Genomic DNA, 20,227 nt, shown 5'->3' on the forward strand with positions numbered 1-20,227 from the left:
GAGGCCTGAAACTGCCCAAATTATAAATAATTAAAGAAATAAATATGCAAATTATTTATAAAAAGGAAAATTAAATGGGAATGTAAATAAATAGTCGGATTTATACAAAGGTGAATAAATAAAGAGGCAAAGTAAAGCAGAAATATCTGTGCCACATTTTTGATGTTCATGTAAAGTACACAAACGATAAAAACGAGACCTTTACTGAATCCATTTTTGTGATTAATCTCTTATTTGATGATATTAACGTATTAATATGGTTGCTTAGTCTTTTGACTCTAAATTGTGCATTGAAAGTTTAGATAAGAAAATCCTTCATTGATCCCCCAGAGGAGAAATTTGGATGTTGTTAAAACAACAACAGAAGTTACACTTCATCTTAAATCATTTTCATTTTCAATCATTAGACTACAGATACGAGATCTTAACCCGACCATGCCACCTAAATCCCCCTTAATCCCGCCAGAGGCCACACTTGTAGTCAAATACATGTTGATTGCACCTTCACATGCCCTGGTGGGTTTGCATACAGTATAAATCATTAAAGCCTCACATCCACATAAAGTACAGGGCTGGAGCAGCGGGACACGACACACGCAACACATCAGGCGAGGTAACTTTAAAACTTTTAACAAAATAAGCTTATCCTTTATTAATCTAAATAGTTTAAACTGATATACTTTCCTGTATCTTAACTCTTTCATCTACTTCTGCAGCCATGGAACCTAAAACCGTCTTTTTCACAGGTGAAACGCAATTTTTTGTTTTTTCCACATAAAATGTCTTTTTTTTTTCTATCATGTTGAGTTAATGTGAATACATTGAATAACTCAGTCTGCTTAAATTCATTATTATACATAAAAGTTGTGCATTACATGTGGAGTAGACGTAGTTAAAACATCTACCAGATCATGAAACCTGCATTTGGTGTTGAATGGATTTAATATAATATGAATCCTTGAACTGCAGGTGTTTTCCTGATGCTTTTCATGGCTGGTCCTGGAGAGTCAAATACCGCAGGTGGGTATGCATGCACTACAACACTCTGTTCAATCATAGTCTGTTTTATCATGTTTTTGTTATAGATGCACTACACTTCTTCTTTCGAGTTAGTGAACGAGGGGGCTTGTCTTTGATTTGGAGAGAATCTCAGAATTAATCCCAGGATTCTGATTTTTTTTTTAATTTGTGAGAAAAAAAGTCAAATTTTTGAGAAAAAAGTCAGAATTTTTATTAAAAAAAGTCAGAATTCTAAAAAAAAAAGGTAAAAAATTAAGAGTAAAAAAAAATTAAGTAAGTCAATGTATGTAAATGATGTAACTTTCCTTACATGAGTGACTGAATATATTTATTTTAACCCAAAATATTATTTTTTTCCCCTCAATCCTTACCAAGTAGTTGGTGCCTAAAACTAACTGACCCACGATCGCTCGACAGCATAAATAACACTCCAAAAGTCATTATATGTCATAATATGTGAATTGTTTGTCAGCAAGCTTTATTTTGAAAGTCTAATCGAACGTTGCACCGCGGTGCCCTTCACTTGCAAATCTGACGTGAGAGGTGTAGGTAGAGCGTCATAGTCTGAAGCTTCAGGTCACTGACCAAGCTGCCGTATCTGATGAGTTGGGAGTGAGAACGTGATGAAATATCGGATGCTGTCAAGATCCTGGCAGTCGATATGGCACCACTTAGTGGTAATCAAATGAAATTACTGAGCTGAAACCACATATATTAAGCCTAAAGAAACTTGAAACATGCTGCAGTCGTCACTAATCATCAACTTCCTCTGCAGTAACTCGCCTGTTCCACTTCATAAACACCTCCAAGACGTGGAGTGACGCTCAGAACTTCTGCAGAAAGAGCTACGCCGGCCTGGTGACCCTGAACAGCATGGGGGAGCACATCCAGCTGGCTCAGAGAATGGACGATGTCAATGTGAGCGGCACCTGGATCGGCCTGGAGAGATCAGAGACTGAGTGGTGGGTGTGGTCCGAGGGCATTGGGGAAGTCGATGTTTTCAGCTGGGAAATAAGCAAAGAGCATGGCGACTGTGTGCTGATGAAACCAAACGGGTTGTGGTACGGCAACCAGTGCAGCGACCTGAAGGCTTTTCTGTGCTTTGAATGTAAGTTACAAAAATGAGCGTACGTGCTTTGATGGATGATCTGGTGACACAATTCATTAAATCCATGATTATTACATTTCAATTTTACTTTCATTTGATTTCATTTCTGATCCGTACTTTTGGCTGAATGCATGTCCAAGTGCCGCAAACCTGTGCATGACACACCTTGTTTAACCGGGCTACGCTTTAAAGAGACAGGCTTACATCAAGGCTTATAAAGACGGCTAAACATCCGCTGTGATTCACCATCCAAATGGTTCAGCCATGATGGAGGTACAGCCCGGTCATACAACATTGCCAGGTGATCACATTGTCGAGAATTGTGTTTTTAATGTCCGATTATTGACATAATCTTGACATTATATCATTTCCCCTACTATAGGTAGCTAAAAATCTGCTTAGATAATTAAACGTAGCATCTTTCATGCAGAAAGGAGTGAGAAAAGTGTCCAAAAGGGATCCGGGTTCATCCTCAGGGGAGCATTAATCGCAACAACAAATTTCCAATCTGAACAGAAGTTGTAGTTGAGTTATTTAGATATTTTGGATAGATGGACTGAGCAACTGTAACTGAAAACATTACAATATTTTTGTCCTACTACGAGAGCTGTAGCCAGAATTTTCCCCGAAAATGAAGTCTCTAAAATGTTTTAATAACTTTTCCAACTTTTTTCCATCTTTTTTAATTCAGCTAATTATTTAATCGTATTTTCTGTAAAATGTGACATCCAAAGCTCTTTTCAAAGCATTCTCCACACTGCTGAAAATATGGAATCATAATTTATTCATTGATTTGTTGGTCTAAAAGTGATCAGATTCAAATATGTTCAGTCTGAAAGTACTGGAATTAACCTGTTAAATACCTGCCATGGGTAGAAAAATGGTGAACTCAGCTCTGATGCTAAAACCCCCAAATAAAAGTTATGACCTCAGCGATCCTCAGCTGGATGGATTTTGTCTATAATAATCAATTATGTTGTTTCCAGGTGACAGCAATGGGCTAGAAAGTTACTTCCTCTATACCCAACCTATGTCATGGCGAGACGCTCAACGCTACTGCAGACAGCACCACACTGACCTGGTCAGTGTGAAGACTAAGGAGCAGAATGTAGAGATTTTTGAGCAGGCCATGGGCAACACCATCTGGATCGGGCTGACCAGAGAGGACTGGATGTGGTCTGACGGAAGTCTGGGCTCTTTCAGGAACTGGAACGAAACCAGTCCTGATAATGACGGAGGCGCTCAGGACTGTGTTGTGATCCTAAAGTCCCTCCAGCATCAGTGGGATGACAGCGATTGTGATGTCAGCTATCCTTTTTTCTGTCAAGGCCGTGAGTTATTCAATATCAAGAAGCCAAATAAGCTTATATTTCCCAAAATGCGGAACTGTTCCTTTAGGTGACATGAATCTCTTTGTTTTTAGAAAAGAAAACTAAGTCGACTGTGGTGAAAGTGAGAATCAGCTCTGGGGTAAATCTGGAAAATGAGAGGGAATCACTGCTGAAGCAGGTGAGAGAAGAAGAGAGACAAACTCACAGAGAAGTCAGCGTGAAGGAAAACGGATTAATAGTTAGAAACTCTTGCTTGTTCAGATTCAGGCGGAGCTGGAGGAACAGGGCTTGACGGAAGTTACAGTCCGCTGGCGCGTTGACAAAAACAATCAGATCTTCCATCAGGAAAAGGACTATGAAACCAAATAAACAGGTGCGTAAGTTTATCAGAGAGCCTCATCGACACATCCATGAGACCAGTTTTTCTTCATGCCTTTCATTGCCCTTTTTCTCATGAACCCAATCATTCTTTTTATAATGCAGGTTGTTGAAGACAGAAGCCGTCAAAGATTCAGATGTTGTGGAGCTTCTCACTGAAGACGAATACAGTCACGTTGTTCTGATTAAATTAAATAGTCGTCACTGTACAGACGATTGATGGAAGGTCTTAAGAATCAAAAAAGGCTCTGTAGTTTTCATTGATTGCTATATTTTACTAGGTGATAAATGTTGTGTGTTGGATTTAAATAATTATATAATAAACTTGACATCATAAAGATGTAATATGTATTAAGTCTGCATTAAAATGTCTGCAAACGACCACATTTGTTATGTAATTTGTTGAGTTGTGTACTTTCATAATCCCAAATGTTTCAAACCAGACAAATCCAGAAGTTTACTCGAGCTGTTTCATCAGGTAGCCGTCGCTACTTCCGGGAAAAGTGAACTCAGCTAATGACAAAAGGTGAATCAAATTTTAAAACATCACCTCCACCACAACAGATTGCTGCTGCAGTCAGGTTGATAAACAGGAGTGAAGATAAATCCACTTTATCTGAGCTCTCCTCCCGTCGGTCAACAGTTCTGGATCAGAGCAGAATCCGGAGTGACTGCAGGTGATCGTGAAGCTGTTTGGTTTTGATTGAGAGTTCAAACAAAAAGCAGCGCAGGCCATCCCAGTCACCAAAAAAAAATGTTGGAGTCGTATGTTTCTGCAAACCACAGATATAAACTACATATTTCAACTTTACTTTTCTTTAGGTAAGGGTTAGGGAAAGATTTTGGGGGCGTGAAATACCTGAAAACATGAAAAATGTCCAAACATCTTGTTGCCAAAAACACAACTGACGGTAGCTTAACTTAGTAGTAATCTGTTGGGTGACAGGCCTAACCTAGCTCTAACCCCTTATCACAAAATCACTATTACCTCCTCCTCCCAATGAGACAGCTCATATAATTATAATCAGAATTGAATCTAAATTTTGATTTGATATGCATGAAATGAACAAATTTAATGTATCTGTGACTTGCAGACATGTACAATGCCAAGATTATATTCTGGTGCCTGGGCTGTGCAGGCTGACAAAGTACAAAGACGTTTACAGGAAAGACGTTTACAGGAAAGCAGAAGAAATGACTGAGCTGAAGGAATTCATTTTCATTTCTGTGTAAACGTAACGCCAATTAAATTGGCATCTTGTCTTTCAAGTCTGAGCTATGTAATCTATTGTTACCCACATAAACGACAGCACATTTGTTGGCATTAACAGACTGAATCACCGTGACATAATGACGCTCAACACAATGAGTTACACGCCAAATCCAAGGTACAAGTATGTGCAGAATGCAGAAGGCGCGGCCTAAAACAGCTTATAAATAACATCCTCAGGATCTTTAGTCACCAACACACCTGCAGGAACTCCAACAGGTAAGACGAATTCATTTTTCCATTATTTTTTATCTCAAAGGTAACGCAGTCTTATTGTGTTGATCAGTACAAACATGATTTGAGTATTCATTGTGATCAAGCTGCTCCTGAAACTTTTAAAAATAATATTTTGACATAACTGAATTATGACTTCAAACAATTACAAGTGTTTACTGATGAGTCATCAGTTAGAAAACAGTTTTTAAGTTGTTACTAGCTTTAATAATAATGCTTTTTGTTTATCTGTATCAGTTATAGGCCATTAATGAGAGCACCTTTTGGGTAGACACAAATGGCCAAATAATTATTAAATGTACATATCACTTTTTAATAAGTCAGCAAGTGTGCAATAACATCAAAGGGACAATGACCAAGAAGGTGTTCATAATAATTCATAATTCATTCATTCATAATCTGGAATTAATGGAGGACGTGGAGTCCATTAACTACTGATTATGAACACCTGCTTGTACCACAATCACTTACAAAAGAATGAAAATCATTTATATTTTCATGCATTTTGAGATGAAAATCTTAATTTTTCACAAGCAATAACTCAGTTTCCCTGGCAACGTCCGAGAGTTTGATTAATAGCTGGAACAATCATTACAATCCCATAAGAAAGAAAGAAAGAAAGATAGATAGATAGATAGATAGATAGATAGAAAGTGGTACCCGATCATTTTTATATGATATAGAACAATAATAATAATAATAATATAATAAAGTGCTGTATGTATTAAACTAAATTATTCACATGGGCTCTTTTGTTATCCCCACTTCAGGCATTTAAATACTGCTGGACTACCTTTTTGAAGCAGAACCGAAGAGAAAAAAACTCTTTCATTTCCATCTTAACGTCCAAACTTACCATCATGGAGCCTGACCGCAGAGACAGAACCATTGTGTTCGGTGGTGAGGAGTTCACAGAGGAGACATTTCTTCAAATGTACCGCCACCGTGTTGAAAGAGCTTCACAGTATGTGCAACAAAACCCAAGCTCCAAAAACACGCGACTGTTTTCTTTTTTGGCGCTGCTGAACACCTACGTTCCTGATTCCTACCTCCTGATGTCTGAGTGTCAAAAGATCCTTGGACCACCTGATCCCATCCATGGAGGACCCCCCTTTGAAGAGAGAATGGAGCCATTTACGGTCTTCATCAACACATCCAGTCTAAGCCCTGAACATGGATGTATGATTCACCAAGTGTTTGCACAGATGGATGTGGATCTCTTAGCTGACTTGGGGATTTCCAGGAGTACTACAGTGAAGAACTTCATGTCCTCACTGTGTGGAGATGACCCGCAACCACATATAATCCAGTTCATCAAAGATTTGCTGACAAAGAGAGAATTCGGAGAAAAGGGTAGAGAGAAGTTCTCTCGGTTGATTGAAGATATACTGTTGCAAGAGAAGTTCGACCACGCTGTCTCTGTCTTGAAAACTGCATCAAATACATTCAGACAAAACCCCTCTTTCCCCCAAACCATTTCACGTCTCTATTACATCCGAAGAGGCTTTGTTGACTGTAGAAAAGCTGAAGAATGGGCAAAGGAAGCAATCGAACGAGCTCCAAGAAACTCTTATGTGGCTGACACTCTTGGGCAGGTTTACAAGAACCGTTTGTTGAGGGAAGCACGGCAACAGGAGGAGATTTTAGACAGAGCAAAAGATGCCTTCGAAGCATTTAAAGATGTGGAGAAGAAAGCTGATGAAGAAGAGGGCCCAGAGATGGAGGACGCAGCAGGGACAGTAAGCATTTCAGATAGCTTCAACAACAGAGGCCGCTTTGGCTTGATTCAAGTGGCAAAGATAGCCCTTGATAAACTCAATGAGGCCAGCTCTGATCAGTCACGGAGTTTCATCCAACGTTTAAAAATGGAAGTTGAAGCCAAGTTTGACTTTTTTGAATGGTACCTAACCTACTCCCAGCCTGGCATGACAGACTTAGAGCCATATTTCTTCTGGAAGGACGTTGTGCGTTGTTACGAACAATACACAACAAAAGCAGCAGCTGAATCCACCAGCTTCCCAGGCCTTCTAGATTGTCTGAATCACGGCTTTTTCACGTCAAAGGGAAGACGTGCCCGGTTTGAGGAGGCTGAGAAAACGGTGTCTGATTTAGAGGCCATCCGAGATGATTTGAAAACCACCTACGAGGCAGATGTTGGTGATGTCCAAGCATGTGAGAGGTACATCCTCTCCAACATCATCTTGAGCAACAAGATGCCTAAGTCTCCTCAGCTTACCTCGGTGAAAGAACTCCAAGCGATAATACACCGATTCTTGGGCACAGAAGTGGGGAGAAGAAGCCCCGAGTTTTACCTGTTGGCTCTGATGTTGCTTTGGCCTGAGGAACAGCCGGAGGAGGATGATGAGGAGGTGGAACAACCGGCCACAGAGGATGACGGGTCAGAGGACAAAACCAGGGAGGATGAGGACACGGATGAGGACGAAGAGCCTGCACAGCTGTCTCTTGAGCTCATGTTTGATCCTGACCTGCAACAGCAGGTCACATACATGGAGAAAGCATACGAGAGAGCTAAGTATGGCAAGTATCTTCGAGGCCGGTACCTTTTGCCTCTGTTTTTTCTGGGAAAGGGCTCTGGACTGAGCAAATGGATTCACAAGTCAAGGTTGGATGCAATTGTGGAGAGAAAGGTGGATGCTGAGCTCATTGATGAAGATGATGAAAGCATGAAGGAGAAATGGATCAATGAAATGTGGATCACTGGGGAAGTGTGGCGAGTCCCAGAAATCCAAGATATCCTTCTCCCAGTCCAGGTAGAGCCAGGCCACTCTCCCACAATGCCACAGGAGCATGAAGAGCAGGAGGTGTATATTTGTGCTGGAGACAAGAAAATAATGGCAAAAGTTGCGGGTGAACCAGAAGCTCCAGTGCTGAGCCCAGTGCTTTTCTATCTCGGCTTCACCATTCAGGGTCCTGTCGTCTTCAAAGTGGGATTGAATGGATCTGAACAGTGATTAACCAGACTTCACCTCGACCCTGCATACCACCAAACCCCCCCCCCCCATGTTCCTACCTTCAGCACTTAAATCATAGCACTTATGAAAGGTATCCTTGATAAATAGCAGCTACTTTGCTCTGATGAGGGCTTGAATATTGCTTCTATCTTTTCTACTCTATCAACGGTGATATGTTGTGGTTTCTTTCTTGTGACAAATGTACTTATTGTAAGTCGCTTTGGACAAAAGCATCTGCTAAATGCCCTAAATGTAAATGTAAATGTAACCAGGAACCCTTCAGAACTGTGATGAAGAGGCAACAACCATTAGCTTGACAACATTAAAGACGTAAAACTCAAATACTAGATATAAAACTCAGAGAATCACCAAAGTCTGCAAGGTTGAGGTGAGATATTTCTGTCTGGACCAAAGAGGTTGAGTGACCAACAGAACAAGGCTGAATCCAAATGTCCGGACTCTTGAGTTCCTGACAAGTCTGTGAATGCTGGAGGCTGTCCAAACCCAAAATTCATCCAGTCCAAATGGACCCTCAAGTGGACTTTTAAGCAGAATTCAAGAGAGGCCGCTTGTGGTGCAAACTTCACCAGACTTCATAGATTTAATTTTATCCAGAATTATTGCAATTCAGACGTGACATGTCCTCCAAGTTTTGTCCATTTAACTGTTCTGCATTATCATATTTTTAGACGGTGGAGAGTTGGATAAAACTTTTTTTTCCAAGATGCTTTGATTTAACAGTATCTTATGGTGGCTTTAATCTAAAACATGTTGATATATGGAAATCTGCACATTATAACTTGTAACATTGTAACAGTTGATTGTTGGGTCTCATCCCAACTCGTCAAAAAAACATGATTTATGACCTTTTTGAGTTATTTTAATATATATATTTTGTGTGTGTGTGTGTTCTAATTCAAATCATTTTTTTTCACAGAAATATGTTGTGAAAACGTCATTGAAAATAATGTTTGCAAATAATGCGTTGATTTGGAAATAAAATTAAACTTGCAATGGGATTATTGCCTTTCTTTGGGAGTTTTTCTGTTGTCTTCATGTCCTGTTGGAAATACAACATTCAAAGTTAGGCATATCTTCCATTTTTCTTGAGTTTCAAAGTGTGGTGAATTGAAGGATGAGATACGTCTGTGTCTTTTGAATGTTTATTTGTCCAGTTGCTGTTTTACACAAATTATAAGACACAGGAAATGCTATTTACTATCTGTTCAACTTCATGCAAGAAATCAAAAGAGAGAAACCTTTCACAGCCATTTATTGACCTTTAAATACTGTGAACTTGGCATGATCTTGGCAAGATTTGTTTAATTGGTGCACAACAATATTAATAATCTCTGTACTTATTCCTAGTCAGTGTATTACCTACAGTAGATGACCGTCAGCTTTATGACGTATTTTACCCACCTAAAATAATACATACATTTAAGCGTACGCTATGTTTTCAACATTTTTGGTGCTTTTCGTTGCCATCAAACAGCCTTTTCCTTTGGCACTACTGTCCACCTGTGTGTAGAAATACATATGTTGTACAGTTGAGGGAATGTAGTGCATATATATTAAGTAGGACTTATTTTAGGTGACTGAAAAACGTCTTGCTGCTGGCACGGTTTCAACAGAACAATGTCCAGCTTCCTGATGGCGCTGCACGATGCTTCTCCACACTGACGGTACCTCATACAACCCCACATCAGAAGACCTGAAACTATCACTTCCAGTAGGCCTACAAGTAAAATTATAGACTTGAAAAATACTCATAAAAGTACCTAAAAAAATGACTATAGTAATTTGAGTAGATATAATATTTATTTCCGATTATCCTGACACTACATGAACGCACCGCACCTTTGGGATTTCCGAGTTCCCCTGAACGCACCATTTCCCCTGCATCAACCTGCTCAGTATCAGTTAGCCGTCCGTTTGTCTGTCACACAGGTGTGTGTGTGTACGTGTGTGTGTGGGTCGATTCGTCCTTTTGTGTCAAGCACCGAAACCTCCAGATGACAAACTAAACGCCCGGCGACTGGAATATTTCCCCGGACTCATGACGGAGACCGTGGCCGCTGTTTGAGCAGGACAACCAGAGCTAACGGTTAAAACATGTTAGCTCCAGCAGCACGACAGGTGCACTGCGGCGGCCGCCAGGTTTGAGACGTTAGCCTCTTCATCGTCAAAAGCTCTGGACATCACTGTGTCACCTCTGTACGAGCTTATGAACACCATCATTTAACAGGTGAGGAGCGTCCACAGCCTGTGTGTCCGTGTGTCTGTCCGTCGTGTCCTGCTTTAGCCCATCACTCCCCAGAAACTCGGGGACAGATTAAGCTAGCTGACGTTGACATGGAGGCAAGTTTGCTAATTGTTGCTTGACCCCCTTTTTTAAGCTTCTGTCAGTGTGTTTGTAAGGAAAGTCGTGATAAATGGACGGTTGACAGTGTGAATGAAGGTTTTCAGGGCAGCACTACGAGCCCAATTGTTATATAACACCCAAGCCTGACAGGTGGAGCACTGGTACACCACCTTTTGTCTCATGTAAACAGCAGCAGGTTGGCAGGTCTCCAGGTTATACTGAGGTCGTAGCCTTTAAAACAGAGTCGATGCAGAGCAGACTCATTTGCAGGTGTTTTTGCTGTTTAATCTATAAATTATTCTGCTTATTAAAGGTGGATTATGTAGATTTGTGGGAGGAAATGTTAATCAAAAGAGAGTGATCCTCATTGACTGATTGCTTTATGCCTAAATAAACAAACTCTCTTTGGTTTCATGACTGAATAAACAAGCTGAGCTTAAAGGACAACACAGTTTCATACTGGTTTGTTTATACGTGGCGGACCCTGCCACCTTTCTAGCTTCAAACAGTGTACTGGGGACCTCGTTTTCCTCTGAGAACAGCTTGTTTATTCAGTTATGGAAAAGACAAGAGTTTACATTAAGCATAAGTCAACAACAGTGTTTAATGTAACTCATAATCTCTTTGTTTTTAGAAAAGAAAACTAAGTCGACTGTGGTGAAAGTGAGAATCAGCTCTGGGGTAAATCTGGAAAATGAGAGGGAATCACTGCTGAAGCAGGTGAGAGAAGAAGAGAGACAAACTCACAGAGAAGTCAGCGTGAAGGAAAACGGATTAATAGTTAGAAACTCTTGCTTGTTCAGATTCAGGCGGAGCTGGAGGAACAGGGCTTGACGGAAGTTACAGTCCGCTGGCGCGTTGACAAAAACAATCAGATCTTCCATCAGGAAAAGGACTATGAAACCAAATAAACAGGTGCGTAAGTTTATCAGAGAGCATCATCGACACATCCATGAGACCAGTTTTCCTTCGATGCCTTTCATTGCCCTTTTTCTCATGAACCCAATCATTCTTTTTATAATGCAGGTTGTTGAAGACAGAAGCCGTCAAAGATTCAGATGTTGTGGAGCTTCTCACTGAAGACGAATACAGTCACGTTGTTCTGATTGAATTAAATAGTCGTCAATGTACAGACGATTGATGGAAGGTCTTAAGAATCAAAAAAGGCTCTGTAGTTTTCATTGATTGCTATATTTTACTAGGTGATAAATGTTGTGTGTTGGATTTAAATAATTATATAATAAACTTGACATCATAAAGATGTAATATGTATTAAGTCTGCATTAAAATGTCTGCAAACGACCACATTTGTTATGTAATTTGTTGAGTTGTGTACTTTCATAATCCCAAATGTTTCAAACCAGACAAATCCAGAAGTTTACTCGAGCTGTTTCATCAGGTAGCCGTCGCTACTTCCGGGAAAAGTGAACTCAGCTAATGACAAAAGGTGAATCAAATTTTAAAACATCACCTCCACCACAACAGATTGCTGCTGCAGTCAGGTTGATAAACAGGAGTGAAGATAAATCCACTTTATCTGAGCTCTCCTCCCGTCGGTCAACAGTTCTGGATCAGAGCAGAATCCGGAGTGACTGCAGGTGATCGTGAAGCTGTTTGGTTTTGATTGAGAGTTCAAACAAAAAGCAGCGCAGGCCATCCCAGTCACCAAAAAAAAATGTTGGAGTCGTATGTTTCTGCAAACCACAGATATAAACTACATATTTCAACTTTACTTTTCTTTAGGTAAGGGTTAGGGAAAGATTTTGGGGGCGTGAAATACCTGAAAACATGAAAAATGTCCAAACATCTTGTTGCCAAAAACACAACTGACGGTAGCTTAACTTAGTAGTAATCTGTTGGGTGACAGGCCTAACCTAGCTCTAACCCCTTATCACAAAATCACTATTACCTCCTCCTCCCAATGAGACAGCTCATATAAATATAATCAGAATTGAATCTAAATTTTGATTTGATATGCATGAAATGAACAAATTTAATGTATCTGTGACTTGCAGACATGTACAATGCCAACATTATATTCTGGTGCCTGGGCTGTGCAGGCTGACAAAGTACAAAGACGTTTACAGGAAAGACGTTTACAGGAAAGCAGAAGAAATGACTGAGCTGAAGGAATTCATTTTCATTTCTGTGTAAACGTAACGCCAATTAAATTGGCATCTTGTCTTTCAAGTCTGAGCTATGTAATCTATTGTTACCCACATAAACGACAGCACATTTGTTGGCATTAACAGACTGAATCACCGTGACATAATGACGCTCAACACAATGAGTTACACGCCAAATCCAAGGTACAAGTATGTGCAGAAGGCGCGGCCTAAAAACAGCTTTTAAATAACATCCTCAGGCTCTTTGCTAGGTATTCTGAACTTAACCAATTTCTTATTTTGCACTGGATCGGGCTTAAACTTGTCCTGAACATCCAAGAGACCCTGGAAAAAACTGGCAACATTCATTCTCTTAAGGAGCTGTTGCTGAATGGTTACAGCTATTGAAAAAATCGGCTGATGTTTTCATGAAAAATGGTGACTTTTCTGTAAAATATTCATGAAAAATACAAATTCCACTAAGATCCAATAAAAACAGGTGTGTCTCAATCAACCAGTATATGACCACATTTGTGATCACTATTACCTCCTCCTCCCGATGAGACAGCTCATATAAATATAATCAGAATTGAATCTAAATTTTGATTTGATATGCATGAAATGAACAAATTTAATGTATCTGTGACTTGCAGACATGTACAATGCCAACATTATATTCTGGTGCCTGGGCTGTGCAGGCTGACAAAGTACAAAGACGTTTACAGGAAAGACGTTTACAGGAAAGCAGAAGAAATGACTGAGCTGAAGGAATTCATTTTCATTTCTGTGTAAACGTAACGCCAATTAAATTGGCATCTTGTCTTTCAAGTCTGAGCTATGTAATCTATTGTTACCCACATAAACGACAGCACATTTGTTGGCATTAACAGACTGAATCACCGTGACATAATGACGCTCAACACAATGAGTTACACGCCAAATCCAAGGTACAAGTATGTGCAGAATGCAGAAGGCGCGGCCTTAAACAGCTTTTAAATAACATCCTCAGGATCTTTAGTCACCAACACACCTGCAGGAACTCTAACAGGTAAGACGAATTCATTTTTTAAATTATTTTTTATCTCAAAGGTAACGCAGTCTTATTGTGTTGATCAGTACAAACATGATTTGAGTATTCATTGTGATCAAGCTGCTCCTGAAACTTTTAAAAATAATATTTTGACATAACTGAATTATGACTTCAAACAATTACAAGTGTTTACTGATGAGTCATCAGTTAGAAAACAGTTTTTAAGTTGTTACTAGCTTTAATAATAATGCTTTTTGTTTATCTGTATCAGTTATAGGCCATTAATGAGAGCACCTTTTGGGTAGACACAAATAGCCAAATAATTACTAAATGTACATATCACTTTTTAATAAGTCAGCAAGTGTGCAATAACATCAAAGGGATAATGACCAAGAAGGTGTTCATAATAATTCATAATTCATTCATTCATAATCTGGAATTAATGGAGGACGTGGAGTCCATTAACTACTGATTATGAACACCTGCTTGTACCACAATCACTTACAAAAGAATGAAAATCATTTATATTTTCATGCATTTTGAGATGAAAATCTTAATTTTTCACAAGCAATAACTCAGTTTCCCTGGCAACGTCCGAGAGTTTGATTAATAGCTGGAACAATCATTACAATCCCATAAGAAAGAAAGAAAGAAAGATAGATAGATAGATAGATAGATAGATAAATAGATAGAAAGTGGTACCCGATCATTTTTATATGATATAGAACAATAATAATAATAATAATATAATAAAGTGCTGTATGTATTAAACTAAATTATTCACATGGGCTCTTTTGTTATCCCCACTTCAGGCATTTTAATACTGCTGGACTACCTTTTTGAAGCAGAACCGAAGAGAAAAAAACTCTTTCATTTCCATCTTAACGTCCAAACTTACCATCATGGAGCCTGACCGCAGAGACAGAACCATTGTGTTCGGTGGTGAGGAGTTCACAGAGGAGACATTTCTTCAAATGTACCGCCACCGTGTTGAAAGAGCTTCACAGTATGTGCAACAAAACCCAAGCTCCAAAAACACGCGACTGTTTTCTTTTTTGGCGCTGCTGAACACCTACGTTCCTGATTCCTACCTCCTGATGTCTGAGTGTCAAAAGATCCTTGGACCACCTGATCCCATCCATGGAGGACCCCCCTTTGAAGAGAGAATGGAGCCATTTACGGTCTTCATCAACACATCCAGTCTAAGCCCTGAACATGGATGTATGATTCACCAAGTGTTTGCACAGATGGATGTGGATCTCTTAGCTGACTTGGGGATTTCCAGGAGTACTACAGTGAAGAACTTCATGTCCTCACTGTGTGGAGATGACCCGCAACCACATATAATCCAGTTCATCAAAGATTTGCTGACAAAGAGAGAATTCGGAGAAAAGGGTAGAGAGAAGTTCTCTCGGTTGATTGAAGATATACTGTTGCAAGAGAAGTTCGACCACGCTGTCTCTGTCTTGAAAACTGCATCAAATACATTCAGACAAAACCCCTCTTTCCCCCAAATCATTTCACGTCTCTATTACACCAAGACAGACTTTGTTGACTATAGAAAAGCTGAAGAATGGGCAGAGGAAGCAATCGAACGAGCTCCAAGAAACTCTTATGTGGCTGACACTCTTGGGCAGGTTTACAAGAACCGTTTGTTGAGGGAAGCACGGCAACAGGAGGAGATTTTAGACAGAGCAAAAGATGCCTTCAAAGCATTTAAAGATGTGGAGAAGAAAGCTGATGAGGTAAGCATTTCAGATAGCTTCAACAACAGAGGCCTCTTTGGCTTCATTCAAGTGGCAAAGATAGCCCTTAAGAAACTCATTAGGGCCAACTCACGGAGATTCATCCAACGTTTAAAAATGGAAGTTGAAGCCAAGTTTGACTTTTTTGAATGGTACCTAACCTACTCCCAGCCCGGCATGACAGACTTAGAGCCACATTACTTCTGGGAGGACGTTGCGCTTTGTTACGAACACTTCACAACAAAAGCAGCAGCTGAATCCACCAGCTTCCCAGGCCTTCTAGATTGTCTGAATCAAGGCTTTTTCACGTCAAAGGGAAGATGTGCCCGGTTTGAGGAGGCTGAGAAAACGGTGTCTGATTTAGAGGCCATCCGAGATGATTTGAAAACCACCTACGAGGCAGATGTTGGTGATGTCCAAGCATGTGAGAGGTACATCCTCTCCAACATCATCTTGAGCAACAAGATGCCTAACTCTCCTCAGCTTACCTCGGTGAAAGAACTCCAAGCGATAATACACCGATTCTTGGGCACAGAAGTGGGGAGAAGAAGCCCCGAGTTTTACCTGTTGGCTCTGATGTTGCTTTGGCCTGAGGAACAGCCGGAGGAGGATGATGAGGAGGTGGAACAACCGGCCACAGAGGATGACGGGTCAGAGGACAAAACCAGGGAGGATGAGGACACGGATGAGGACGAAGAGCCTGCACAGCTGTCTCTTGAGCTCATGTTTGATCCTGACCTGCAACAGCAGGTCACATACATGGAGAAAGCATACGAGAGAGCTAAGTATGGCAAGTATCTTCGAGGCCGGTACCTTTTGCCTCTGTTTTTTCTGGGAAAGGGCTCTGGACTGAGCAAATGGATTCACAAGTCAAGGTTGGATGCAATTGTGGAGAGAAAGGTGGATGTTGAGCTAGCTGATGAACATAATAAAAGCATGAAGGAGAAACGGAGGCGGATCAATAAAACGTGGATCAGTGGGGAAGTGTGGCGAGTCCCAGAAATCCATGATATCCTTCTCCCAGTCCAGGTAGAGCCAGGCCACTCTCCCACAATGCCACAGGAGCATGAAGAGCAGGAGGTGTATATTTGTGCTGGAGACAAGAAAATAATGGCAAAAGTTGCGGGTGAACCAGAAGCTTCAGTGCCTTTCTATCTCGGCTTCACCATTCAGGGTCCTGTCGTCTTCAAAGTGGGATTACCTCTGAACAGTGATTAACCAGGAACCCTTCAGAACAACAACAGAACAAGGCTGAATCCAAATGTCCGGACTCTCGAGTTCCTGACAAGTCTGTGAATGCTGGAGGCTGTCCAAACCCAAAATTCATCCAGTCCAAATGGACCCTCAAGTGGACTTTTAAGCAGAATTCAAGAGAGGCCGCTTGTGGTGCAAACTTCACCAGACTTCATAGATTTAATTTTATCCAGAATTATTGCAATTCAGACGTGACATGTCCTCCAAGTTTTGTCCATTTAACTGTTCTGCATTATCATATTTTTAGACGGTGGAGAGTTGGATAAAACTTTTTTTTCCAAGATGCTTTGATTTAACAGTATCTTATTGTGGCTTTAATCTAAACAATGTTGATATATGGAAATCTGCACATTATAACTTGTAACATTGTAACAGTTGATTGTTGGGTCTCATCCCAACTCGTCAAAAAAACATGATTTATGACCTTTTTGAGTTATTTTAATATATATATTTTGTGTCTAATTCAAATAATTTTTTTTCACAGAAATATGTTGTGAAAACGTCATTGAAAATAATGTTTGCAAATAATGCGTTGATTTGGAAATAAAATTAAACTTGCAATGGGATTATTGCCTTTCTTCGGGAGTTTTTCTGTTGCCTTCATGTCCTGTTGGAAATATAATATTCAAAATTAGGCAAAGTCTGTTTTTCTTGAGTTTCAAAGTATGGTGTATTGAAGGATGAGATACGTCTGTGTCTTTTGAATGTTTATTTGTCGAGTTGCTGTTTTACACAAATTATAAGACATAGGAAATGCTATTTACTATCTGTTCAACTTCATGCAAGAAATCAAAAGAGAGAAACCTTTCACAGCCATTTATTGACCTTTAAATACTGTGAACTTGGCATGATCTTGGCAAGATTTGTTTAATTGGTGCACAACAATATTAATAATCTCTGTACTTATTCCTAGTCAGTGTATTACCTACAGTAGATGACCGTCAGCTTTATGACGTATTTTACCCACCTAAAATAATACATACATTTAAGCGTACGCTATGTTTTCAACATTTTTGGTGCTTTTCGTTGCCATCAAACAGCCTTTTCCTTTGGCACTACTGTCCACCTGTGTGTAGAAATACATATGTTGTACAGTTGAGGGAATGTAGTGCATATATATTAAGTAGGACTTATTTTAGGTGACTGAAAAACGTCTTGCTGCTGGCACGGTTTCAACAGAACAATGTCCAGCTTCCTGATGGCGCTGCACGATGCTTCTCCACACTGACGGTACCTCATACAACCCCACATCAGAAGACCTGAAACTATCACTTCCAGTAGGCCTACAAGTAAAATTATAATTGAAAAATACTCATAAAAGTACCTAAAAAAATGACTATAGTAATTTGAGTAGATATAATATTTATTTCCGATTATCCTGACACTACATGAACGCACCGCACCTTTGGGATTTCCGAGTTCCCCTGAACGCACCATTTCCCCTGCATCAACCTGCTCAGTATCAGTTAGCCGTCCGTTTGTCTGTCACACAGGTGTGTGTGTGTACGTGTGTGTGTGGGTCGATTCGTCCTTTTGTGTCAAGCACCGAAACCTCCAGATGACAAACTAAACGCCCGGCGACTGGAATATTTCCCCGGACTCATGACGGAGACCGTGGCCGCTGTTTGAGCAGGACAACCAGAGCTAACGGTTAAAACATGTTAGCTCCAGCAGCACGACAGGTGCACTGCGGCGGCCGCCAGGTTTGAGACGTTAGCCTCTTCATCGTCAAAAGCTCTGGACATCACTGTGTCACCTCTGTACGAGCTTATGAACACCATCATTTAACAGGTGAGGAGCGTCCACAGCCTGTGTGTCCGTGTGTCTGTCCGTCGTGTCCTGCTTTAGCCCATCACTCCCCAGAAACTCGGGGACAGATTAAGCTAGCTGACGTTGACATGGAGGCAAGTTTGCTAATTGTTGCTTGACCCCCTTTTTTAAGCTTCTGTCAGTGTGTTTGTAAGGAAAGTCGTGATAAATGGACGGTTGACAGTGTGAATGAAGGTTTTCAGGGCAGCACTACGAGCCCAATTGTTATATAACACCCAAGCCTGACAGGTGGAGCACTGGTACACCACCTTTTGTCTCATGTAAACAGCAGCAGGTTGGCAGGTCTCCAGGTTATACTGAGGTCGTAGCCTTTAAAACAGAGTCGATGCAGAGCAGACTCATTTGCAGGTGTTTTTGCTGTTTAATCTATAAATTATTCTGCTTATTAAAGGTGGATTATGTAGATTTGTGGGAGGAAATGTTAATCAAAAGAGAGTGATCCTCATTGACTGATTGCTTTATGCCTAAATAAACAAACTCTCTTTGGTTTCATGACTGAATAAACAAGCTGAGCTTAAAGGACAACACAGTTTCATACTGGTTTGTTTATACGTGGCGGACCCTGCCACCTTTCTAGCTTCAAACAGTGTACTGGGGACCTCGTTTTCCTCTGAGAACAGCTTGTTTATTCAGTTATGGAAAAGACAAGAGTTTACATTAAGCATAAGTCAACAACAGTGTTTAATGTCACTCATAATCTCTTTGTTTTTAGAAAAGAAAACTAAGTCGACTGTGGTGAAAGTGAGAATCAGCTCTGGGGTAAATCTGGAAAATGAGAGGGAATCACTGCTGAAGCAGGTGAGAGAAGAAGAGAGACAAACTCACAGAGAAGTCAGCGTGAAGGAAAACGGATTAATAGTTAGAAACTCTTGCTTGTTCAGATTCAGGCGGAGCTGGAGGAACAGGGCTTGACGGAAGTTACAGTCCGCTGGCGCGTTGACAAAAACAATCAGATCTTCCATCAGGAAAAGGACTATGAAACCAAATAAACAGGTGCGTAAGTTTATCAGAGAGCATCATCGACACATCCATGAGACCAGTTTTCCTTCGATGCCTTTCATTGCCCTTTTTCTCATGAACCCAATCATTCTGTTTATAATGCAGGTTGTTGAAGACAGAAGCCGTCAAAGATTCAGATGTTGTGGAGCTTCTCACTGAAGACGAATACAGTCACGTTGTTCTGATTAAATTAAATAGTCGTCACTGTACAGACGATTGATGGAAGGTCTTAAGAATCAAAAAAGGCTCTGTAGTTTTCATTGATTGCTATATTTTACTAGGTGATAAATGTTGTGTGTTGGATTTAAATAATTATATAATAAACTTGACATCATAAAGATGTAATATGTATTAAGTCTGCATTAAAATGTCTGCAAACGACCACATTTGTTATGTAATTTGTTGAGTTGTGTACTTTCATAATCCCAAATGTTTCAAACCAGACAAATCCAGAAGTTTACTCGAGCTGTTTCATCAGGTAGCCGTCGCTACTTCCGGGAAAAGTGAACTCAGCTAATGACAAAAGGTGAATCAAATTTTAAAACATCACCTCCACCACAACAGATTGCTGCTGCAGTCAGGTTGA

At 40.3% G+C, this 20,227-nt stretch overlaps 1 protein-coding gene and 2 long non-coding RNA genes across 3 annotated transcripts; all 3 read left to right on the forward strand.

The window, feature by feature from the left end:
• The first annotated feature begins 8 nt into the window (after nucleotides 1-8).
• Nucleotides 9-4,218, forward strand: LOC311251490 (C-type mannose receptor 2-like). The gene is made up of 7 exons (XM_084343946.1): nucleotides 9-746; nucleotides 970-1,020; nucleotides 1,796-2,128; nucleotides 3,115-3,459; nucleotides 3,552-3,637; nucleotides 3,721-3,832; nucleotides 3,943-4,218. Exons 1-6 carry the CDS (start codon nucleotides 719-721, stop codon nucleotides 3,826-3,828), a joined length of 951 nt encoding a protein of 316 aa, XP_084200072.1. The 5' UTR covers nucleotides 9-718; the 3' UTR covers nucleotides 3,829-3,832; nucleotides 3,943-4,218.
• A 5,979-nt stretch (nucleotides 4,219-10,197) lies between these two features.
• Nucleotides 10,198-11,980, forward strand: LOC311252099. The gene is made up of 4 exons (XR_014621489.1): nucleotides 10,198-10,561; nucleotides 11,313-11,398; nucleotides 11,482-11,593; nucleotides 11,705-11,980. It is a non-coding gene; the product is annotated as an uncharacterized lncRNA (long non-coding RNA).
• A 6,260-nt stretch (nucleotides 11,981-18,240) lies between these two features.
• On the forward strand, nucleotides 18,241-20,022 carry LOC311251590. The gene is made up of 4 exons (XR_014621432.1): nucleotides 18,241-18,603; nucleotides 19,355-19,440; nucleotides 19,524-19,635; nucleotides 19,747-20,022. It is a non-coding gene; the product is annotated as an uncharacterized lncRNA (long non-coding RNA).
• The last annotated feature ends 205 nt before the right edge of the window (nucleotides 20,023-20,227 follow it).

The sequence above is a fragment of the Pagrus pagrus genome (genome assembly GCF_965226575.1).
Source record: "Pagrus pagrus genome assembly, chromosome: 22".
Classification (NCBI taxonomy): Eukaryota; Metazoa; Chordata; class Actinopteri; order Spariformes; family Sparidae; genus Pagrus; species Pagrus pagrus.